This window comes from Caretta caretta, chromosome 19, assembly GCF_965140235.1.
Source record: "Caretta caretta isolate rCarCar2 chromosome 19, rCarCar1.hap1, whole genome shotgun sequence".
Taxonomy (NCBI): domain Eukaryota; kingdom Metazoa; phylum Chordata; order Testudines; family Cheloniidae; genus Caretta; species Caretta caretta.
The window spans coordinates 11,827,768-11,851,964 of record NC_134224.1 but is presented as its reverse complement, the minus strand read 5'-3'; the positions used below and the strand labels follow the sequence as shown (position 1 = coordinate 11,851,964).

The 24,197-nt window shown below is 52.8% G+C and overlaps 1 protein-coding gene across 4 annotated transcripts in view; it reads left to right on the top strand.

Annotated features, from left to right (window-relative positions):
- TCEA3 (transcription elongation factor A3) overlaps positions 1-24,197 on the top strand; it is a 30,584-nt gene that overhangs the window by 2,938 nt on the left and 3,449 nt on the right. Inside the window, exons 2-14 of one of the 4 annotated variants that reach the window (XM_048825491.2) lie at positions 9,720-9,782; positions 10,821-10,926; positions 12,091-12,253; positions 13,156-13,230; positions 14,049-14,117; positions 15,870-15,938; positions 16,202-16,318; positions 17,754-17,831; positions 18,463-18,626; positions 19,409-19,470; positions 21,207-21,356; positions 22,473-22,619; positions 23,527-23,598. In XM_048825491.2, coding sequence (XP_048681448.2) covers positions 9,720-9,782; positions 10,821-10,926; positions 12,091-12,253; positions 13,156-13,230; positions 14,049-14,117; positions 15,870-15,938; positions 16,202-16,318; positions 17,754-17,831; positions 18,463-18,626; positions 19,409-19,470; positions 21,207-21,356; positions 22,473-22,619; positions 23,527-23,598 — 1,335 coding nt within the window. The remainder of the gene's footprint in view (positions 1-9,719; positions 9,783-10,820; positions 10,927-12,090; positions 12,254-13,155; positions 13,231-14,048; positions 14,118-15,869; positions 15,939-16,201; positions 16,319-17,753; positions 17,832-18,462; positions 18,627-19,408; positions 19,471-21,206; positions 21,357-22,472; positions 22,620-23,526; positions 23,599-24,197) is intronic. The other 3 variants (XM_048825492.2, XM_048825494.2, XM_048825495.2) reach the window with 3 other exon arrangements.

Here is a 24,197-nt window from a genome sequence, read left to right as displayed (position 1 = left end):
AGGAGGGGTGGGAAAGGGGTGGGGGTGCAGGCTCTGGGCAGGAGTTTGGGGGAAGGAGGGGGCATGGGAAAGGGGTGGGGGTGCAGGCTCTGGGAGGGAGTTTGGGGGCATGGGAAAGGGGTGGGGACGCAGGCTCTGGGAGGGAGTTGGGGGTGGGAGGAGGGGTGGGAAAGGGGTGGGGGCGCAGGCTCTGGGAGGGAGGAGGGGTGGGAAAGGGGTGGGGGCGCAGGCTCTGGGCGGGAGTTTGGGGGTGGGAGGAGGGGTGGGAAAGGGGTGGGGGCGCAGGCTCTGGGAGGGAGTTTGGGGGTGGGAGGAGGGGTGGGAAAGGGGTGGGGGTGCAGGCTCTGGGAGGGAGTTTGGGGGCATGGGAAGGGGGTGGGGGCGCAGGCTCTGGGCGGGATTTTGGGGGTGGGAGAAGGGGTGGGGGCGCAGGCTCTGGGAGGGAGTTTGGGGGTGGGAGAGGGTGCAGAGGGAGTGGATGCAGGCTCTGGGCGGGATTTTGGGGGTGGGAGGAGGGGTGGGAAAGGGGTGGGGGCGCAGGCTCTGGGCGGGGGTGGGGGAGTGCGGTGCTTACCTGGGGCTCCTAGGCAGGGTGGGCCAGGGAGCCTCTGAGTGCTGCGACCCCCAGGCACTGCCCCCGCAGCTTCCTATTGGCCGCAGGGGCGCTTGGGGCAGGACACAGACCCACCCCGCCCAGGGGCTGCAGCGAGGGGCCAGCAGCCACGTGGAGCCAGCAGGTAGGACGCTGCTGAGCTATGCTGCACTGCCCGTGGGTGGGGGGCGCGCGGGGGCTGGGGAAGGGGAGCGCCCGGGGGCGGAAGGCGGGGCCGAGGGAGAGACCTGGCCTCAAACAGTGCTGGAGCTGGGCCCCAGGCCACGAATATGCCCGGTGCCCCCGCACCACGGGCCTGTTGAACTCGCTGCCCATGGCTGAATGGCAACTTGTGCCTTATCGTGGAGCTCCACTGATCCCCACAGATGGTTCAGAGGCTTTGAGTGGCATCCTACCTGGAGGAGACTGATCGAGGGGCTCAGTTCAGAAGAAATAGGGAGTAGGCTGATTCCAAGCCCAGCTGAATTGCCATGGGACCCTGCTAGCGGTGGTAACTGTGTTATGTACATCACAGCCCTAGTGAAAGAAGAGGACCCTGCGGGGAAAAGTCCTAACCCCATCGAGCAGGACTCTACACCTTTCGGGTCAAACCGTCCGTAAGGCCAGGAGACGAGCAGATCTGCCTGAGTGGCTAAGCCAGCGACTCTTCTGAATCTGTCGTGTTCAAGTTTAACTCTTCTTAAAGATTGTTTAGCTAGATACCAGGAGGGGATGTGAGCATGTGTATGCTGTTTCTTTGCACCTAGAAGAGGAAGACAGGCCAGAGGGGAGAGATTTTCCCACCCAAAAATGAGCTTCCATCAAAAATATTTTTTCTCCCTGGGAAAATCTCACTTTTAATTGCGTTCTTTGGTAGGAGAAATGTCCCTTCAACATGAAATAAAAAATGTTAATTTTGTTCCACTTTGAAATATCCCATGTAAATTCATAATTTTTTCATTAGAAATATTTTCCAGGCAAGGATGTGGTTGGTTCTAGGTTGATGGTTCTAGATAGATGCTGGATGGTAGAGAGGAAGACAGAGCAGCTTTAGATTTAGATTTAGCTTTTTAGATTTTAGATTTAGATTTAGATTTAGCTTTAGGATAACGCTGTATTAATGCTAATAAAAGTTCCTCGTTCAGTGTTCGGAGAAGGTTGCTTCTTTACCACTAAGAGACAAGGTGAGGGAGGTAATATCTGTTCTTGGACCAGCTTCTGCTGGTGAGAGAAACAACCTTTGGAGCTTAAAAGGAATTTTTCTTCAGTGCTGTGTAAGCTCGAAAACTTGTCTCTCACCAATAGAAGCTGGTCCAATAAAAGAGATTACCTCACCCCCCTCGTCGCTGATATCCTGGGACCAACACTGCTACAAGGACGCTCTTTACCACTAACACAGGACGAAGACCTAACTTAGCTCAGCACGATTGCCGTCCTAACTTGTCAGCAGTGCTTTGAACTGCCGGCTCATTTGCAATTCACTGAGACACAAAGGGCCTGATTCTCCATAACTTTGCACCTTGGGTTGTCATACGGCACCAATCAATCAGGGCACAAAACTGTGCCCAAGCAGCCATTCCCATTCATTGACCCTGGTAGCGTTTTGCACCCAGTGTGTGCACTTGTTTTGCACAGCTGTGTCTGTCACGTGGGGGGCAAGGCAGTGGGGAATTCGGCCCCGGGGCACAAGACCTCACAAGCTAACCTGGAGAAGCAGCAGTGTAGTTGAAAAGGTGTAACAGCTAAACACAGGCTGCTTTTGTAGGGAAACTCATTACCTCTTGGGTGGCTTTTAGGGGGGCAAGCATGCTGGCGAAGGACATTACATCCTGGTCACCTTGTCAGTGTTCAGAACCTGGCATTCCTCTAGAGCAGGGGTGGGCAAACTTTTTGGCCTGAGGGCCACATCGGGGTTGCAAAACTGTATGGAGGGCCGGGTAGGGAAGGCTGTGCCTCCCCAAACAGCCTGGCCCCCGTCCCCTATCCACCCCCTCCCACTTCCCGCCCCCTGACTGCCTCCCTCAGAACTCCCGACCCATCCAACCCCCCTTGCTCCTTGTCCCCTGACCACCCCCTCCCGGGACCCCACCCCCTATCCAACCCCCTCTGCTCCCTGTCCCCTGACTGCCCCGACCCCTATGCACACCTCCTCCCCTAACCCCCCCGGGACCCCACCCCCTATCCAGCCCCCCCGCTCCCCGTCCTATTCAACCGCCCCCTGCTCCCTGTCCCCTGACTGCCCCCCGGGACTTCCTACCCTTTATCCAACCCCCCTGCCACCTTACCATGCTGCTCAGATTTTACCCCAGGCTGAGTCTGCAGTAGGCTACCGGGGCATCTAGGGTTGCCATGAATGTGATGGAGCAGAGTCATGCTCTGTACCTGGTACTGCAGCCTCAGAGGTGCAGAAACCTGCTGGAGTAACCCAGTGAGGGGCACTGCTAATGGATCTATTCAGGAGGAGGATCCACTGGCCCATCCCTTGCTCCTCCCCTGCCCCCAGACTCTGCAGCAGGGTCGAAGGAAGCCGTGCAGAGCTGGGCCCCGTGCCATGCCGGGTTTGTGGATTTCCTGTGCTGTTCCCGCGGGCCGCCCCCATTCACTGTGCTCTTCTCTACAGCAGCACCTGGGAGCTGTGTTTATATCCACATGCATGTAGACGGGGGGCTAAAAATAGCGGGGAATGAAATCCCACTGACCTGAGGTGAGGACTGGGACTTGCTATATTTAGCCCCGAGTTTAGTGCAACAACCACAGCTAGATGAGGCCTGGTGTCCTGAGCTATAACCCATAACTGCCTCGCACTGTAGCACTGGGAACGTGGGCAGGGCTTAGGGTGGGGGCTGTCGGAGACCTGGCAGAATAGATCTTTCTAAATGGAGCCGCCGGGTTGCTGAGGGGTGTGCTGCAAGCGCTCTCTTACCAAAGCGGCTGCCCCCAGAGTATAATAAACCTCCCCCCCCACACACATTATTCAGATAACTGTAAGCACTGAACCTGAGATGCCTGCCTTTCCAGTCTCAGCGGGCCTTGTCAGACAGTTTAAAGACCTGGCACTCCCAAGGCCGCCTTGCTTCAGTGTCTTTATTTTTAGTTTATTGGGTTTTTTTTCTCCCTCCATCTCAATTCCACACCGCCGTAGGTGACCATTTCTGGGGGGAGCATTTGAACTGGAAACCAGTGCTCTGTACCAGCTGAAAGCTGGGCCTCCCGGTTTGGAGACGGTGGTGGAAAGCATTCGGGCCAAATTCTTCTGCCCATTACACCATCCCCACCCCTGGGATGTGTTGGATTCAGATAGAATCGATGTCCCAAAGGTGCTGATATAGCCCAGTCACTACATTAAACAGACTTAAATAAGATTCCGGGCTTGGTTTGCCAAGACTTCCTCCTGCTTAGTGCCATGGCAAACGAGCCATTCAAAATCCTTGGAACTTTCTGGTAAAGATGCCCAAAAGAAGGAAAAACTGTTAAAGCGCTGGAAACAGCCAGTATTAAATAAGGGCTTCCATTTTAACAGCATCCCTTGTTCCCTTTCCCGTGAGCTGGAGAGAGTTTTTAGAAAGGAAAAATGCCTCGTCTGGCATTAAAGATGGCATTAACTGTCCCTTGGGAAAAGAGAAGATGTTCGTTGAGATGAGCTGGAACTGGCCTTGCTGCTGCTGCTAAGGCCCGATCTCGTTTTCGAGGAGACACCACAAGACAAACACATGCAAGACAAGAACAGCAAAAGTAGAAAATGCAGGGTCTGTCTGTGGGGTTGACTTTCTCTCGCTGGAGAAATGCAGGCACAGTGTATGAGACCTGGGAAATGGTACCAGCATCGGGCTGTTTAGGGCGTTGCTTTTAGTTGCTTCTTCCTGGTCACAGGCTTACAGCAAACTACAGTCTTGGCTTCTAGCTAAGCCAGAGACTTATTAGACAGAATTAAAAAGGAGGGGGATGGGACAGAGAAGAAATAAGGTGGGGAAGGAAAATGACACGTGATGTGGGGGAAGAGAGACAAAGTCTCAGATCCCAGGTGGTGTTTGGGTCCCTCTCTCTGGCCCGCTCTGGTCAGGACATCTCTCAGGATCAGGGTGATGGAAGTCCAGGGGGATGGTGAGGGTGGGAGCCAGGGTGGCCAATTTTTCTCCCAAAGTCTCAAATCTTTTTTTTTTTTTTAAAGGATCCCTCAAGGGAGCTGTGGGCAGAATAGCTCGTCCTCTTATTATTTCATCCACCCATTCGGCTTGGTTTCCGACACACTGAGTTGGTTCACTGACTTCTGGTCCCACGCTTAGCTTGTTTACCAGGCACAATCTGAACACAGTCCTTGAGTTTTGTCATGGGGCCTTTTTGTTTGGACTAATTCAATCTTTCTGTCTCCCTCTGGTGCCTTTTCCCATTGACATTTGCTATTACAGCGGGTAGGGTGACATCTCACGAACTTCCATGTATTTTTTGACAGTTGAGCTCACAGTGTGGGTAAATCTGTAGCCCCAGTTATAACAACAGATGGCACCGGTGTAACTGACAGCAGGATTTGGCTTGCTGGGTCTCACTGAACACCCCCTATGGAGCCTGCCTAGCTGAATCCAAGTTTGTAATCAGATCGCAGCAGTTGCTGTATCAGCCTGGAGTTTCGTGTCAGCAGCTGCCTTGTACTCTCAGAAAGCTGGGGCGGGACCAAGATACACACTGAGATGCAATCTGGTGCCAGTCCGTTCCTCTCCTCTTGCTCTGCTGCCAGTATCCGTACTCTTCTGCCTTTCCATGTGTGACGGTCCACGTGTAGAGAAGAGCCAGAACTCTGCTGTTGTGACTATCCAGGGGATTCTCATATTGAGACTCCTGAACACAGACAAGCCCCGTCGGTCTGTCCTCTGGCTCTCGGTACTGCCTAGAGTCGCCTACCGGGGTCTCCCTCGATCCTGGCCAGGTCTCCGCAGTTAAGGTCGGGAGGGGCTGGGGCCTGTTGGAGATGCTTTACAGTACAAATCCAAAGCAGATGCGTTTCCGCACCTTTGGCCGGGCTGAGAGAGCGCACAGAAACTGGAGAAGACCGAACCTCCTTTTCATCTGACTCTGACCGTAACCTCCCCCTGTCAGGAAATAAAAAATGATAATGAAAAAAAGAGCTTTTTAAAAAATGTGGGTCAACGTTTTTGTTTTCTTTTGACTCATGGCGGTCAGATAATAGAGAGACATTTTAACCTTTCCCTCTCGCTTCTCTTGAGCGGGTAATTTCACAGGAATAGCTGCAAGATGCATGTATCGTGTGAGTACATATGGTCTACTGGGAAGACCTGTTCTATCAGCCAAAATGAGTGATTGGTGGTTTTATACACCCTGGGCAAGATTCACAGTTGGTGTAAATCGGTGTTGCTCTGTTGACTTTAATGGAGCTGTGCCAATTGACACCAGCTGGGGATCTGACCTCTTACTTTAACCTTCATCTTCCATGTAAACTAGAACTAAAATAATTTTACGTTGGTAACTCATGGCAAGAAAAAAGAACTTAAGAACTCTAGGTCAAGGGAAGAGAGAGGTTCTCAGCTGAGAATTGAAATGAGAGGGAAGGTCAATGGGGCAGTGAGATCATCGAGGTTCTCCAGGTGGCAGTAGCTGTCGAGATGAAGGCTATCTCACCAAAATCAGTGAATGGGATACCAAAAGTGGTATCTGTCTGGCTATGGTACTTATCTGTCCCCGATTCCTGGAGCATCTGAGCGCTTCACCATCTTTAAGGTAAAAAGAAAAGGAGTACTTGTGGCACCTTAGAGACTAACAAATTTATTTGAGCATAAGCTTTCGTGAGCTACAGCTCACTTCATCGGATGCATTCAGTGGAAAATGCAGTGGGGAGATTTATATACATAGAGAACATGAAACAATGGGTGTTACCATACAGACTGTAACGAGAGTGATCACTTAAGGTGAGCTATTACCAGCAGGAGAGCGGGGGGGGGAGAGGGGGAACGACCTTTTGTAGTGATAATCAAGGTGGGCCATTTCCAGCAGTTGACAAGAACGTCTGAGGAACAGTAGGGGGTGGGGGATGGAATAAACATGGGGAAATAGTTTTACTTTGTGTAATGACCCATCCACTCCCAGTTTCTATTCAAGTTTTTTTATCCAGTTTGCAAATTAATTCCAATTCAGCAGTCTCTCGTTGGAGTCTGTTTTTGAATTTTTTTTGTTGAAGAATTGCAACTTTTAGGTTTGTAATCGAGTGACCAAAGAGATTGAAGTGTTCTCCAACTGATTTTTGAATGTTATAATTCTTGACGTCTGATTTGTGTCCATTTATTCTTTTACGTAGAGACTGTCCAGTTTGTCCAATGTACATGGCAGAGGGGCATTGCTGGCACATGATGGCATATATCCCATTGGTAGATGTGCAGGTGAACGAGCCTCTGATAGTGTGGCTGATGTGATTAGGCCCTATGATGGTGTCCCCTGAATAGATATGTGGACACAGTTGGCAACGGGCTTTGTTGCAAGGATAGGTTCCTGGGATAGTGGTTCTGTTGTGCGGTCTGTGGTTGCTGGTGAGTATTTGCTTCAGGTTGGGGGGCTGTCTGTAAGCAAGAACTGACCTGTCTCCCAAGATCTGTGAGAGTGATGGGTCGTCCTTCAGGATAGGTTGTAGATCCCTGATGATGTGTTGGAGAGGTTTTAGTTGGGGGCTGAAGGTGACGGTTAGTGGCCTTCTGTTATTTTCTTTGTTGGGCCTGTCCTGTAGTAGGTGACTTTTGGGTACTCTTCTGGCTCTGTCAATCTGTTTCTGCACTTCAGCAGGTGGGTATTGTAGTTGTAAGAATGCTTGATAGAGATCTTGTAGGTGTGTGTCTCTGTCTGAGGGGTTGGAGCAAATGCCGTTGTATCGTAGAGCTTGGCTGTAGACAATGGATCGTGTGGTGTGGTCTGGATGAAAGCTGGAGGCATGTAGGTAGGAATAGCGGTCAGTAGGTTTCCGGTATAGGGTGGTGTTTATGTGACCATCGCTTATTAGCACCGTAGCGTCCAGGAAGTGGATCTCTTGTGTGGACAGGTCCAGGCTGAGGTGGATGGTGGGATGGAAATTGTTGAAATCATGGTGGAATTCCTCAAGGGCTTCTTTTCCATGGGTCCAGATGATGAAGATGTCATCAATATAGCGCAGGTAGAGTAGGGGCATTAGGGGATGAGAGCTGAGGAAGCGTTGTTCTAAGTCAGCCATAAAAATGTTGGCATACTGTGGGGCCATGCGGGTACCCATAGTAGTGCCGCTGATTTGAAGGTATACATTGTCCCCAAATGTGAAATAGTTATGGGTGAGGACAAAGTCACAAAGTTCAGCTACCAGGTTTGCCGTGACATTATCAGGGATACTGTTCCTGACGGCTTGTAGTCCATCTTTGTGTGGAATGTTGGTGTAGAGGGCTTCTACATCCATAGTGGCCAGGATGGTGTTTTCAGGAAGATCACCGATGGATTGTAGTTTCCTCAGGAAATCAGTGGTGTCTCGAAGATAGCTGGGAGTGCTGGTAGCGTAGGGCCTGAGGAGGGAGTCTACATAGCCAGACAATCCTGCTGTCAGGGTGCCAATGCCTGAGATGATGGGGCGCCCAGGATTTCCAGGTTTATGGATCTTGGGTAGCAGATAGAATACCCCAGGTCGGTGTTCTAGGGGTGTGTCTGTGCAGATTTGTTCTTGTGCTTTTTCAGGGAGTTTCTTGAGCAAATGGTGTAGTTTCTTTTGGTAACCGTCAGTGGGATCAGAAGGTAATGACTTGTAGAAAGTGGTGTTGGAGAGCTGCCTAGCAGTTCTCCTCACCGCCCCAGCCCCCTGGGAGTCAGGGAAGTGCTCTTATCCCTGTTGTACAGGTGGGGAAATTGAGGCACAGAAACCAAGTGACTTGCCCAAGGTCACACAGGAAATCGGTGGCAAAGTAAGGAATTGAATAGGACCTCCCACCCCTAAGGTTAGTGTCCTCACCGCTGGGCGATCCTTCTTCTCCTGGGCTGAGGAGAATAGAGACAAGGGAGCAAATGTTGCTCTGTTATGCTAGCATAAACGCAAAGTCAGGCCGCTGGCTTCCAGAGTCGCTCTGGGCGTATGCTGGTGTAGCTAGCAAAAGAATTTGGCACAAGGCCGATGAGATAAGCTGGGGTCAATCTATGGCGGGTTTCAAAGACCCGGGCATTTTAAGGGAGGATGGCCTTGTGGTTAAGGCGCTTCATCTGGATTAAGTCCCATCTCGGTTGCAGTCTCCCTAGATGAGCTTGGGCCAGTTGCTTCGTCTCTCTGGGCCTCGGTCCCAGGTCTCATGCACTGTGCCTGCATTTCTCCAGCGAGAGAAAGTCAACCCCACAGACAGACCCTGCATTTTCTACCTTTGCTGTTCTTGTCTTGCATGTGTTTGTCTTGCGGTGTCTGCTCGAAAACGAGATCGGGCCTTAGCAGCAGCAGCAAGGCCAGTTCCAGCCCATCTCAACAAACATCTTCTCTTTTCCCAAGGGACAGTTAATGCCATCTTTAATGCCAGACGAGGCATTTTTCCTTTCTAAAAATTCTCTCCAGCTCACGGGAAAGGGAACAAGGGATGCTGTTAAAATGGAAGCCCTTATTTAATACTGGCTGTTTCCAGCGCTTTAACGGTTTTTCCTTCTTTTGGGCATCTTTACCAGAAAGTTCCAAGGATTTTGAATGGCTCGTTTGCCATGGCACTAAGCAGGCGAAGGTCTTGGCAAACCAAGCCCAGAACCTTATTTAAGTCCGTTTAACGTAGTGACTGGGCTATATCAGCACCTTTGGGACCTTTCTTTCTCCCACCCTTTTTTCTGGCTTCTCTGCGCTCTTTGGGGTTGTCTCTCGCTCCGTGTCTGTGCAGCGCCCAGATCTCAGTCAGCACCTGTGGGTGCTCCGGTGATCAAGTAATGCATTCTTCTCTCCGTTGCACCAGTTCTGCTCTCCGTGAAGCGGCAGGGGTGTCGCTGCAGGGCACAGTTTGGCCAAGGGAGGGCAGTTTAGAACAGGGTTTTGGACATGATGCCTCTGTTCCCATCACCCCTTCGGCACCCTGCGATGCAAAGGCTGTTTCCAGGGGGTGGTTGTCCACGCTGGTGTTTCAGGGCTCACTGCAGCTTCTGTTTGACCTAGGACGGAGCTCTTGATCTGCTGAAAGAACTGAACGGCTACACTATGACCATCGAGCTGCTGCAGGTGAGGGGGAGTGGGTGGAAGAGAGGGAGGCGCATAACTCCAGCATATAATGGGTTACTTGGATCTGAAGAAGGGGCAGTACACGGGGGAGGTAACATGGAATTCAGAGTATGTTACAAGCACTTGGTGTGGCTCTTTGCCCCCCTCCTGTTGTGGCTAGGCCAGCTAGAGCTTGCCAAGCCTGCTACAGCCTGGGCTGAGGGAGCAGGGCCTTATTGAGAGGTCCCAGGTTCGATCCCTGTGGCTGACAACCCACCCAGAGATGAGATGTGTAAGCTGGGCTGCCCAATGTCTAATGGGAGAGACGTTCAAACCACTTGAGCTCCAGCCATTTCCTTTAAGAGGCTTTTTAAATAAAACGTTGGGTCAGACTGCGAGGGACCTGTCAGGTTATCAGACCAGCTCCTAAACGACCGCTCTTGCTAGCGGTAGGGAGGGTCCCACCACGTCACTTGTTCTCTCGAGATGATTTCAAAAGCGAGCTGTGATTGTCCTTTGCTGTAGTCCTGTCTCCTCTCTGGGTCCTTCCTCCACCTGGGAAAGCAGGGGGCTGTAAGAGCCTGCTGTCATGAACTTTCCTGATGTATTCCCTTGGCCCCACACCAGAGGAGCAGGGGGAAGAGGAGCCATACCAGTTTCTATCCATCCATAATTGTATTTATTAATATTTATTTATTATTTGTATTATTGTCTCACCTAAGAACCCCAGTCATGGACCAGGGTCTCACTACGCTAGGTGCTGTACAAACACAAAACAAAAAGATAGTCTTTGTCCCATCCAGCCAAGGTACTGACATGGCCCCCATTGCTGTAATATTTGAGCACCTCACCACCACACCCTGGGAGGTAGGGCAGCTCTATTATGCCCTATTGTACAGATGAGGAAACCAAGGCACAGAGCGGTTAAGTGATTTACCCAAGATCACACAGGGAGTCTGCAGCAGGTTAGTGTGTTAACCACCGGGCTACCTTTCCTCTCTGTTCTGCCTCCTTCTTTGATCTGCTTAATAATAAACAAACGTCCATGTGTGTTCCCAGTCCACGAGAATCGGCGTGGCCGTCAACACTGTCCGGAAGCAGTGCTCGGACGAAGAGGTGGTGGCCCTGGCGAAAATCCTCATCAGGAACTGGAAACGTCTGCTAGGTGAGAGATCCTGAGGCTGCTTCAGCCTCACGAGTAAAATGCTAACTGGCCCCGAAACCTCCGTGGGCCCTTTGATTCTACACAGTCCTTAGGGTCTCTTTACTCCCTGGGATACAAACAGCTAATGGGCCTGGCTGTTGGTTTTAATTTGGCAGAAGGGTCATTAGGTGGCTTATTGGTGAGAAGATCTGGACAGAGCCATGTGCAGAGTGGGCAGGTTGTGTTTAAGTGACACTCCTGTACCTGGTCCTGACTTTCAGGGCAGCTCTGTCCGTGCACCCACTAATCACAGTAATGCCTATATCCTATATAACACTTTTCATCAGTAGATCCCAAAGCGCTGCCTATCTTTAATGATTTTATCCTCACACTCCACCTGTGAGGCAGGCCGGTGCTATTAGAGAGGGGAAGCTGAGGCACAGAGAGGCTACATGAGTGCCCACGATCTCACAGGAAGTCCACGGCAGAGCAGGAAATTCACCCCCGGTCTCCCATGTTCGAAGACCACTGGCCCCTCCTGCTCACCATGGAAACTCTCCATGCTGTTTCAAGTCGTAGGTCCACATGCAAGTTCTGCCAGCGCATGCAACTCAACCCTGACCTGCATCTCTCTTGGCTGGTCCAGTCCTGGTTCCCTATGCCCTGCACCTCAAGCCTGAGCTGCTTGATATTCCAATCCCAGAACTCTACATAATCCCTGTCAGTGCAATCCTGACCAGAAACGAATGACCTCTTCTCTAGTCGATGGCCTGGACCCAGCGGTCATTTGGAACCAAGTCTCAAAAGATAACAGTCTAATGCACTAATCTTCTGGGCCACCAAGTCCCCTGGTAGCAGAGGCTTGGATTCTGTGGGCTGCATATGGGTCCGGAGTCTGCTGTCATTGAGAATGATGTAAATCAGGAGTGATGCCACTAAAGTCAGTGGAGCAATAAAGGCGGAAAATTGATAGAAGGGAGATCTGAACCTGGCCCTTGATAACACTGCCCTGAATGCCCAAGTGGGCCACTGATTGAATTTCCCCAAGCCAAGTGCTCGTGGTGGTTGTTTTTTTCCAACCAGTATGAAATTATTACCAGCTTGGTGAATAACAGTGCCCCTCCCGCCCCCTCACATTTTAGTTTCAGTCAACGTCTGGGTGACAACCTGATCTGTTCTCCTTAGAGTCCTCGGGGACTCCGAAGAGAGAGAAGGCCCTGGAAGGGCAAAAGAATAAAAAAGAAAAAAGTCTCGACTTTCCCAGCTGGCAGCCTGAAGGGGCGAATTCCCATCCAGTGAAATGCTGCAAAAGCCCCGCTGAGAAGCACAAGGAAAAGCACAAAGAAAGGTATGAGCTGACCCCTGAGGTTCTTAGACTGTCAGGTTTTGGTAAGCAGTAGCCATGCCCTGGTGGTAGGAAACAACGATAATAATAAATCAGTCACTTAGCCAAGGCACAGGAGTAATCACTGGTCAGGCTGTTGAGGCAGATAGAGGCAAAGGGTCGGATCCTCAAAGGTATTTAGGCACCTAACTCCCATTGATCCTCTTTGGGCCTCAGTCCCCACTTGTAAAACAGAGGAACCCGCACTGACCTGCCTCCCAGGGAAGGTGTGAAGGAAAATACATTAAGGACTGTGAGATGCTCCAGTACAACTGTGATGGGGGCCATATAAATGGCCAAGATAGATAATAGTCATGTGTCAGACTACATCTTCCATGATGCACCAATCTCCTCTTTTGGAGAGGGCAGGTGGTGCATCATGGGAGTCCACTCAGCAGCCTAAGGCCCAGATCCTCAAGGGTATTGCGACACTTAACTCCCATTGATTTCAGGGGAGTTCCTGGCTGTGGTGCATTATGGGACATACAGTCTGGCCAGGGAGCCCAGCCCATGTCAATAGGAGTTATGAGCCTCAATACCTTTGGGGAATTAGGGCATAAGTGACTGGCCCCAAGGTCACACAGGAAGTTTATGATAGTGTAAGGCATTGAACCCAGGTCTCCCAAGTCATGGGCAAGTACGCTAACCACTGGACCATCGTGCCTCTCTGCTCACCATGTGGCATCTACAAATCCATCCCTTTTTTCCAGCTAGGTGTAGCCTTCCTGCAAGTCATCCCTTTGGACCCACTGAAGTCAGCGACAGAACTGAATGGAATTAGGATTTGGCCTCTAGCTTCTTAATGGCTCATCCCTTTATCCTTTAGGAGTTAGTAATTTGCTGCATTTTTTCCCCTTCTTTTAAAGGGACTTTCCCAATCATAAGGCAGTGGGCCCTCTTCCTGGCTTGAAGAAACATTCATCGGATCAGAAACAGGACAGGTAAACTCCCCAGCATCCTCCTTATTGCTTGGATCCGGGTGAGGGGAAGACATGGTGGCGTGCAATTTTTTTCAGCCTGATGGGTGTGGACACCTATGGCATACCCGCCGTTGTATATTTCAGCTAGAGCCGCCCAATTCCAATTCAGGCCACTGCAGCCGTTTCTACCCCCGAACGTAGCCGTGGTGTAAAAATCCTCGTGAAAACGTGCGCCTTCCCCCAGCAAATCATGGTGGCACAAGCGGGAGAAGTGGGTGTTTAAAAAAAATAACATAAAAAAAGGAAATAAACCCAGGTTAAAATGAGAGTGAGGAGAAAGGGAGAGCGGTCTCCAAATTACTGAAGGTTTCTGTTGAGGGAGGGGATCATGTGCATGAAATCAGAGCTGGGAGCTAAATTTGGAGTTCATTGATTTGGCTGAACCAAAACCACCCACCTGAACAGCCCAGGACTTGGATGCGTTTGAAATCGAGGACCTTGACTCAGCTTTTCAAACGAGAGTAGATCAGGGCGCACCAGGGAGCATTTAGTGCATGGCGGCCAGCTAGTGTTGTAGATTCACACCCCAGCCTGCCACACAGTGAGTTTCTGTGTAGACATAGCCCTTAGTTGAAAGATAGGGAAGGTTTCAGGGGAAGGAAATTGGAGAAGACAGCGAAATGAAGAGGGTAGCTCGCTTTCTTTTTCATTTCTTGTCTAGTGCTTGGGGACAGTTTCTAAGACAAAAATAAGGGGGAGGGGGCGGAAATCTGATGTACTAAAAATAGAACTGTGCTGAAGAGCAGAAACCCCTCTCCCTGAACCCCCTCTCTCCCCAGGAAATCCAGCAAGTCCGGCTCTCACACGGCAACCCCAAAGAGTCATTCTGCAGACTCCAAGCCAGACAGGTACTTGCTTATGTGCCTGCAGGTCCTTTATTTGTGGAGCAGCAGTTACAGGGCAGGGGCAATGCGAATAAAGTCACACAGGGCTTGCGGTGGACGGAAAAGGCTCCTCTTGGCTTCCAAGGTCTTAGATCAAACCGACAGTGAGTCAGTGACAGAGCTGGGAATAGAACCCCAGAGTCCTCCAGCATCAGAGCTGATAACAGTCTGCAGACACCAAGCCTTTATACCTGTGTGAACGCATAACAGAACCTGGCTCTTTTATCTAGCACCTTTCCTCAGTAGAGCTCCAAGTGCTTTTGCAAAGGAGGTCAGTATCACCATCACCATTTTAAAGATGGGGAAACTGAGGCACCGAGCACTCTGACTTGCTCAAGATTACCCAGCTGGCCAGTGGCAGAGCCAGGAGTAGAATCCAGGTCCTCTGAGTCCCAGTTCAGTGCTCTGGCCACTAGGCAGCAGTGCCTAGAAGGCAGGCTGCATCACCATACTGTTCTCAGTGCTGTTACTGAGACCCATTCATCAAGTGTGAGTGATACAATTCAGCAGTTACCCGAGGGTTTATAATCGGTGTTTGGCCCGTAGCAGGGCTGTTGAGACTGCTCCAAGCTGTGCCTTCTGTAAAGCACTGTGGGGACAGATAATCGCGTGGCCCACGTTATGTCCAGTGGCAATATCTCAGACGTGGTCTGGCCACTCGCCTCCCGAACCGCCGTGAGTTTAGGGCAGGATTACAACAGGCGAAAGGCCTCAGCAGCAGCAACTGGCGCTGTCAGGTATTTCTAGACCCACAAAGATTTGGAGCCAGATTCTTGACGGACGCAAAACTCTGAAGGGCTTCCAGAACGGGGCCCAGGGTTTGGCCGGTTATAGAAACACAAGCTAGTTGGGAAGCTCGGAGCTGGATCCCGTTTCAGAATTCTGCCGAAGCCAGGGTCGGATCTGGGGTTTGGGCTTGGTTCTGTACAGAGAGAGCAGCCAGCTGCTACGATCAGATCCCTGCTCCGGGGGTGGCTTCTCATTTTGTGCAACTGACCGTGGTGCTTTTGTTGCTTGAAGGGTCTTCTAAGCTTAGGAGGGAAGAGGGCCAGAATTTGGCTCATTAATTACGCAGGAAAAGGTGGATTTTTCCATTCCCTGCAGTCCCAAGGTCGAGACTGGATGTCTTTCTAAAAGATCTGCTGTAGCTTGTGCGGAAATGACGGGGTGAGGTTCTCTGGCCTATGTAACGCAGGAGGTCTGACGAGGTCCCTTCTGGCCTTCATATCTGTGAATTTGGATGTTTTGAGTTATTCTTATGCTTTACAAGTCTCAATACAATAATTATATCTTCAGAAACACAGGAGTTCAGTCTGCCAGGCCCCCGCTCAAACCATTACACCGTACTCCCCCTCAGAGCTGGGAACAGAACCCAGGAGTCCTGACTTACAGGCCTTTTGCTCTAACCGCTAGGTGACACTAATGACTGGGGGTCTGGCATAAGGGTTCCCTTTATGCTTGAATTCTCCAGTTGCAAGAGGGGTGAATAGGTGGTGTGATGAACCCGCTGTGTTTGCAGAAGGCTGACTGGTTCGGGGGAGGAGGGTGGATGACCGGTGACCTGTTCCACTGGGGAAGACATGCCACTGCAGTTGGCACATGCCCCTGGGCAGCTGGTCATGCCAACACAGCTGTCAGCAGAGAGGGCTTGGGGGCTTTGTGCCAGGATCTCAGCGGAGCTAATCTCTGTCCTCTCTGTGTTTTTTCCCTACGAAGGGAGACCAGCAACTGCAGAGCCCTTCCCGCCACCTCAAAAAAGTCGTACTTGGACGGCAAGAAAGAGAGGTAGGTGTTTTGTGGCTGGATTGTGGCACATTTTGCTTCTCTGTCTTTGGAAGAGTGGCATGCCCAGCTCAAAACAAGGCATCTTCCATCTGCCACCACCTCCTCCACATGGCAGTGACCCGCCTTCTCTTAATGCCCTCTTGCAATCCCTGGACAGGATGCCCCGTTCACCAGTAAATGCCCTCTTTAAGGATTACCAGGCCCTGTGTGCCCCCTGGTTCTGTGGGTGTTTCCCTCCTGAACCCCTGTTCTCTGCGCTTTAGGACATGGCCCTTCCTCCCCCGCTTCTCTTTCAGGAGAGACTCTACAGACTCAAGATCTTCCACCATCACCGCTTCCTCCTCCTCTTCCTCCCCTCAGAAGAGACCATCGGTGGAAAGGTAAGGGGGAGGCTCATTCCTCCAGCCAGCCCTCTAACGGCTGGGATCTCACCCTGTTCCCTCCTAGAACCCTAGAATCAGACAAAGGCAGGGCTGGAAGGGACCTCGAGAGGTCATCAAGTCCAGCCCCCTGCGCAGAAGCAGGGCCAAGTAAACCTAGACCAGCCCTGACAGGGGTTTGTCTAACCTGTTCTTGAATAATTCCAATGATGGGGATTCCACATCCTGGCCGGGAAGCCGGTTACAGAGCTTAACTCCCCTTGCCGTTAGAAAGTTCTTCCTAGTGTCCAAACTAAATCTCCCTTGCTGCAGATTACGCCCTTTACGTCTTATCCTACCTCCAGAACTTCTTGTCCTCCCGGGGGGTCTATTGCAGGAGAAGGAAGGTGGGATTCTGAGGTCCAATGCAGGGGATGCCTGTCCCCAGTGCGTGATGGAGCTCTGTGTGCCAGCTGGTCACTCTGCCCTAGCCGGGACAGGTCGTGGCTCCAGAACTGGAGTGGATAGAGTGAGTTAGAGGACATCTGGATGGAGGTTCCTTGTTCGAAGGTTCTTGGATACCATGTCGCTGGGCACCAGGCAGAAGCCTAGAAAGAAGTGGAGGAGGCAGGGAAGCCGTGATGAAAGTCATGACGTGCTGATTCCCCCAGGGGGCTCCGTCTGTCATGGCAGAGCGAGGCTCTCAGCCAGCAGGAGGCAGTAAACATCACACTGGCTTTGCAGAGTTGGGGCGTCCATGACCTGTATCCCTCTCTTTCAGCATTGTCTGAAATGGCCCTGGGCATTATCCCCAGGGGTATGTCTATACTGTGTCAATGTAAACACCTGCAGCTCACCCATGTCAGCTGGCTGGGGCTGTGGGGCTGTTAGATTGCGATGCAGACATTTGGGCTCTGGCTGGAGCCCGGGTGTTGGGGGAGTATCCCAGAGCCTGGGCTCCAAGCCAAGCCCAGATGTCTACACTGCAATTTTATAGCCCTGCAGCCGAGCCTTGTAAGTCCAAGTCAGCTGACACGGGCCAGCTGCGGGTGTTTATTTACAATGCAGACATGCCCCAAGAGACCAAATGCCCTTCACCGAGGGCTTGGAAGGCATCGCGTGCTGGCCGTAGAGGGCTGTCACCTCAGATCCCACAATGCACTTGGGCATTTGCACACCGAGGGCTTGATCCAACGCCAATGCAAATCAATGGAAAGACACCCGCTGCGTTCGGAGGAGGTTGGAGCAGGCCGTTAGCTCTGAGCGTTTGATATCCCACCAGCCGATCTCATCCCTGACCATCTCTGTCCTTGGTGCTTAGACCATGCCCATCACCGTGGTGTCCAAGCACGTTACAGATCTATTGCTGGGATCCCCAGAAGAACCTCAGCCCTTGCTCCTCCGCTCTCTCTGCTGGCATCACATGCACTGTTGCCTCTCCCTGTTTTGATTCCAGGAGGCCCTCTACAGGCTCCAACCCAGCAGCCTCTCCCCCTGGCTCTCGGAAGAACTCCAGTGATGGCAAAGAGGAAAGGTAGGGGAGGGTGGGAAAGCCTCGTGGAGATGACGCTGGAGGCCAGCCACTATCAGAGGTCCAATGCTTAGAGCAGTAGCTTGGGATTCAGGATAGCTAGGTTCAAGTCCTTGTCTGCCACAGATTGCCCATGTGACCTTGGGCAAGTCACTTAGGCCTAGATCCGAGAAAGGTGTAGGGAGGACAGATACATTCCAGACGGTGAGGTGCTCAGCTTGTAAGGGAGTGGGGGTAAATACCCACGATGAATGGATCTTTCCAAGGTCCATGAGCAGAAGAGCGGGAGAACAGTCAGGAGACATCCCCAGGCCAGTGTGGGCTGGATGGAGTTTGCAGGGGGGTTAGTGCTGTGGAGACAGCCCCATCACAGCATGGAATGGAGGGGCCGTGGGGCTTGGAGGTCTGAAGATGCTCCCTCTGCCCGCATGGAGGGGAGCAGTACCTGGGGGCTACAGGTAGCCAGTATGGGGTAGAGAGGCTCCTGGGAAGTGAGGTAAGTGTCACACAGGGGGATCCCTTGCAGGTGAAGATGCTTTGGGTTGTGCCGGGAGCCCCTCCTCTGGTTAGGGCTAGCAAGAAAGGTGCCTTGTCTTGTGGCTTCCTGGTGTGACAGCCTGTCTGTTCTCTCCAGACCCAACAGTGCCAAATCCAAACCCGAGACCCCCAAGACTCCCAGCAGCCCCTCGAGCCCCACGTTCGCACCGACCATCTGCTTCCTGGCGTCCTGCTACCTCACGGGAGACTCGGTCCGGGACAAGTGCGTCGAGATGATCTCGGCTGCCCTGAAAATGGATGGTGAGAGGGGGCTGGGGTTGGGAAGGGGCCGTCACCTGGGGCAGCTCACAGGGCGGACTGATTTTGAGGCATCCCTTTCGCTGGGTGGAGGCAGAGCAGGAACAAGAGCTGGGATTGTGACCCGAATAGGAGCCAGTCACTGCTGGGCGCTTTGGCGGTTTTGATGATTGGTTTAGTTGCTCATTGCAAAAAACCCACACGGCCAAATTTCTCCTGGGTGTAACTCAATCGGCTTCCACCAGGTCATGCCTTTCGATGTGCCGTGGGTTTGAAGGGACACCCCTCACTGCTGGTAGGACCGAAATTTAACCTACTGGCTCCTTTCTTACATCTCTGTGCAAACTGCAAACGCTGTGTTGTTTGCTGTGTGTGTTTAAAACAAGCCAACTGTTTCACAGCCAGCGGGTCAGCACTTCTCAGAGCAACCCTGCAATAACAAACCAGTGAGCGTGGCCTGGAGTGCATAAGCAACCCTCCAATAATGAACCTGCACGGTACTTGTGAATAAGCCTACGATAATCATTTATCGTTTGCTGCTCACAAGCGACCCTGCACTAACAAACAGGTGGGTACGGCCCAGTGGCGCGCAGGCATCCCTGCAGTAATCAACAGAGGGGATACAAATCAATCTGAAGGAATTCGGTTTCGGTGTCAAACTTGTTATGCCGATAATTAATGGTTTCTTTGAATGCTGCTTTGATGAAGCCTGTTGTACCTTTCGGCACGTTCTCTGGGTTCTGAAGTGTGTTCACCCTCCTCTCTCTCGCTCTCCCCCGCTTTAGATGATTACAAACAGTTTGGAGTCAACTGTGACAAGATGGCCTCTGAAATCGAAGATCATATCCTTTGGCTGGCTGGGCGGTGGTTCGGTTTGCCTGCCTTGCTACTGGGGACCGAGCCTGAATCCAAGGGTAGCCCTGCCCCTCTTGGCCTGTTGGTGGGGCTGGAACTTAGAATCTCCCCAACTGCATTTAGCTAGATGTAAATTTAACAACAGCCGATGCCTGTCCCGGGGTCTGGAGGTCCGAATGCACCGCTAACAAAACGATAAACCCCAGCATCATTTCGACAGAGACGCAGCCGGCCAGACACCTCCGCAGGCTCCTTCCCTCCCCTTCTTCGCTTACCCTCAGCCCTCTCCAGCAGGAGAATCTTGCTGTGTGCCCAAAGGCAGGCTGTTTCAGAGCAAGATCCAGAGTCTTGGAGCCCCCGCAGAGAACGCCCTGCCACCCTGCCAGCTGGCCCCTCTCTTTTATAACGAGGGGAGCCAGCTCGGGTGCCCCCGCTGATGGTGACTGTGTGGCACTCTAAGCAGGCACCCGGTAGGTCTCCACTGCATCTGGGAGGTGGCTACAGCACCTGTAGACTCACCCAAGCTAGCTTCGCTCGAGTAACAGCAGGAGGGAAGCCGTGGCAGCATGGATGTGGCAGGAGCTACCCCTGCCCACCCAGTCCCCTGGGTACATACCCAGGCCACTACCCAGGCTGCTGGGGCTTCGCTCCTGTTGTTACTCAGCTAGCTTTGATCAAGGCTGGCTCGGGCCTGTCTACACATGCTGCACTCACGCCTCTGATTGCAGCGTAGCCAGACCCATAAACCTACAGGGGGGCATGTCACACACAAGTGGGTTACTCCTGTGCCCCCAGAACTCTCACTGTAGTCAGTGGGAGTCGTCCTGTGCTTCAGGGGCCCCCACAAAGGTACATTGCTCAGGTTTCGGCTTCAGCCCCATGTGGCAGGGCTCAGGGCCCCGGACTTCAGCCCCATGTGGCAGGGCTCAGGGCCCCGGACTTCAGCCCCATGTGGCAGGGCTCAGGGCCCCGGACTTCAGCCCCATGCAGTGAGACTTTGGCTTTCTGCCCTGGGCCCCAGCTAGTCTAACACTGGCCATGCTTGGCGGACTCCCGGAAACCTGCTTGCGGCCCTCCAGGGGGCCCCGGACCCCTGGTTGAGAACCACTGCATTAATGCACCGGTGGGCTGGAGCTCAGATGAGGTATGTTCTGCACATCGCCACCTCGTGGCTGAACGGTGCAATGCAGTGTAGCGTTCCATTTCAGCTTCAGCAAGGTGAAGGGGAGGTTAAGTGGCCTGCCCTGTCCTGCACCTGTACCTTACAGGGAAGCTACCGTGTAATAGACAAGAGATTAGTGAGAAGAGGGAGGACTGGATCCTGCTGGCAAAACATTCATGATTTCAACAGGAGCAGGGCCAGCCCCAAAATCACTGGTCTCCAATACAAACTCAAGTCTCAGGCCAGGTTTAATGAAGGCAACTCTGGGTCTGTTTCCTAGAGAGCCTGGGGTCCAGCCAGGGCTTGGCATCAAAGCCACAGGAAGCTGAAGAGCTTTGCCTGAGTTCTAGGGTTTGTTTGAATCCAAACGTTGAAAGCAAAACCTAGGGAGGTAGAAACTTTGGAAGATGTTCCCACGAAACCCCAGAGTGTGGCCTGGTTCTCTGGGTGTCCCAAAGCCCAGATGGGCCCCTCTAAGGGTATCCACTGATACCTGTACATTCATAACCCACCGCTGCGGTGTCCTGTCATCCTTGGGCTCTTATTCCTTGACGGTGCCACATATCTTCCAGGAGCTGAAGAGCACCGACATGAAGTACCGCAACCGCGTGAGAAGCAGGATCAGTAACCTGAAGGACCCCAAGAACCCCAACCTGCGGAGGAATGTGCTGAATGGAGCCATCTCCCCCAGCCTCATTGCTAGGATGACTGCAGAGGTGAGTAACGGGGTGGGAGGTGTGAAGGGAGGGGGATGCCCGGTGACTGACTCGGAGAAGAATTGGGTCCATGAGAGATCATTTCCATCTGCGCGATTGCTGGTGGGAATCGGGCAGAGCTTAGCAGTAGGGCAGGAAGCTGCTGACATGGGAGGCTGCAGGCCCAGGGGCACTGGAGGTGCTGTAGGCTTGTCGTAAGAGCAGGGAGGCCAAGGCAGCACGTCACACGCAGCATCGCTGAGTCTGGCGGAGGCAGCCTGCCAGAAGCGGTGAGTGAGTTTCCCACGTTGCTCCGCGGCATCCCCCATGTAGATCGAGGACAGTTGCAGGGTGGGGATGAGGTGGCCAAAGAATATGTGCAGCACCTCCTCTGGAGCTCGGGCTGGAAATTCCACATCCGGTGGAAACAAGGCCCATTGTCATAGCCTAGTCCCCATTGTACATGCTGCAAAATCCAAGTGTAGTTTGCTTTCTCTGCCCAGGAGTGTCACAAGGCCGGAATAGCGGGGGTTGGGGGCTGCAAGGTAGGGTTCAGGGGCATTGGCAGAGCTGTGGGGCAAGCCCAGGGCTGGAATAGCAGGGGGGCTTCAGGTCAGAGTTGTGGGGCATCAGCAGAGCTCAGGGCTGGAATAGCAAGGACGCCGGAGGACAGGAATGAGGAGCATCAGCCAAGCCGTGCGTGAGGAGCCCAAGGCTGGAATAGCAGCACGTGGCTGCACCTTGGGTTGGAGGTACGTGGGCAGAGCTGTGGGGAAGCTTGCAGGACTGGGACAGCAGCAGGGGTGCATTGGGAAGGGGACGTGGGGACCCAGGACTGGGATAGCAGGGAACGTCACGTGTCAGGAGTGAGAGGTCTCGGCCCAGCCAACTCTCTTGGTCTCACACTTGCACAGGCCCTCAGTGAGGTCGTGCTGCTGGTGGATTGTAAGAAGATTCCCATCTGATTTCAGATGCAGAGATGGCAGGTGGACCTGTTTGCGTGTGCTTGTCTGTGTGTGCGTGCACTGGAGAGAAGCTCCTCCAGGGACTCTGGGAACCTGGGAGTAAGAAAATGATGCGAGTAGAAATACCTGTTGGGCTCTGTAGCTCTGACCTGGGTACTGTGACCCATTGCAGGAAATGGCGAGTGATGAACTGAAGGAGCTGAGGAACGCCATGACTCTAGAAGCCATCCGGGAGCATCAGATGGCGAAGACCGGGGGCACCACCACGGACCTTTTCCAGTGCGGCAAGTGCAAGAAGAAGAATTGCACTTACAACCAGGTGGGCACCTTGGGCAGGGGGCCTCCAGCCCAGAGCAATGGCTTTGGTGACAGTCCAACCTGCAGGGAACGTTCCACCCACTCCAGGGTCAGTGCGGAGAACTTGGCTAGCCCACTCCGACTTGCAGCAGGTTCAGCAAATGCCAAGGGCCATCAAACCACAGCCATAGCTAAGGGCTCTTAGCCACCTGGAAATATAGTGGGGTCCTGCTTACCTGAATCCCCATTGCCAGACCTCCCTCTCTAATGGTCTCCAAGCTGGTCTTCTTCCCCATCGACTTTCTTGCCTTCGAGTCTTGCTTGTCTGATAGTCCAGAGAAATTTGGAACCTTCCAACCAGGATTCTACTTTACTGTGACGAGTTATGTCCCTGCAACCTTAGGAGGATTAGCCCAGAGATCCGCGGAAGACCAGAGGCTTCCAGTCAGGCCCATTGCCCCTCATGCCACTCAACCCCTGGACTGCATCTGTTTCCTTGTGGGGGAGGTGGCTCCTGGAGGTTCAGCCGTACCACCCCAAAGCGCAAGACCTTATCCAGGCCTCTTGCGCCTGCAAGGCTGGGCTGGAATTTAGGGGAGGATCGTACTTTCCTGTGGGATATCCACTACTTCCTGCTTCTGCCTGGGGCTGAGACGCAGGGAGGAGCAGAGGCAGCCTGGGCAGCACGATCCGAAATAACAGGGAAGGAGGAGAAGATAAAAGGAACTTTTCAGATATGGGAACTGGTTTGTGGTTTGGTGGGGGACTGAGTTTTGGGGAAGGTTCGGGGCGGTTCTCATTCCATCTGCAAGGATTCCCTTCCTCCTCCATCCCCAATGTCCACTCCCTCAGAGCCTGGAAGTTAGAAGGAATCAAAGTAGACACTTCCATGCTCCCTGTTGAGTCTGCATGACTGGTTTTCTCCATAGGTCCAGACGCGTAGCGCCGATGAACCCATGACAACGTTCGTTCTGTGTAACGAGTGCGGGAACCGCTGGAAGGTCTGTACTCATTGCTCTCCTTCGAGGGGGAGACAGCAATTGCTCTGGAGTGTAGTGTCCATTTCACCCACACCCAGCATGGCGTTCTAGAATGCAGCGTCCACATCTCAGCCCCATGCATTAGGTGTTCTAGAACACAGCGCTCTGGTGCCACGCTCTAGAGTGTTATATCCACGTCTCCTTCCCCTGCATCATGTGCTCTAGAACAGTGGTTCTCAAACAGGGGTCCGGGGCCCACTGTGGGGGCCGCGAACAGGTTTCAGGGGGGGCCGCCAAACCAGGCCACTGTAAGACTCGCTGGGGCCCAGGACAGAAAGCCGAAGCCCCGCCATGCGAGGCTGAAGCTCGGGGCCCTGAGCCCTGCCTCCTGGGGCTGAAGTTGAAGCCTGAGCAACTTAGCTTTGCGGGGGGCCCCTGTGGTGTGGGGCCCTGGGCAATAGCCTTGCCTACTGCTCCCTACCGCCGTCCCTGGCTTTTATATGCAGAAAAAAGTTGTTGTGGCCCAGGTGGGCAGTGGAGCTTTTATAACATGGCTGGCGGGGGGGCTGTTAAAAGTCCTGTCGGCAGTGCTGCCCAGCTAAGGCGGGATAGTCCTGTTC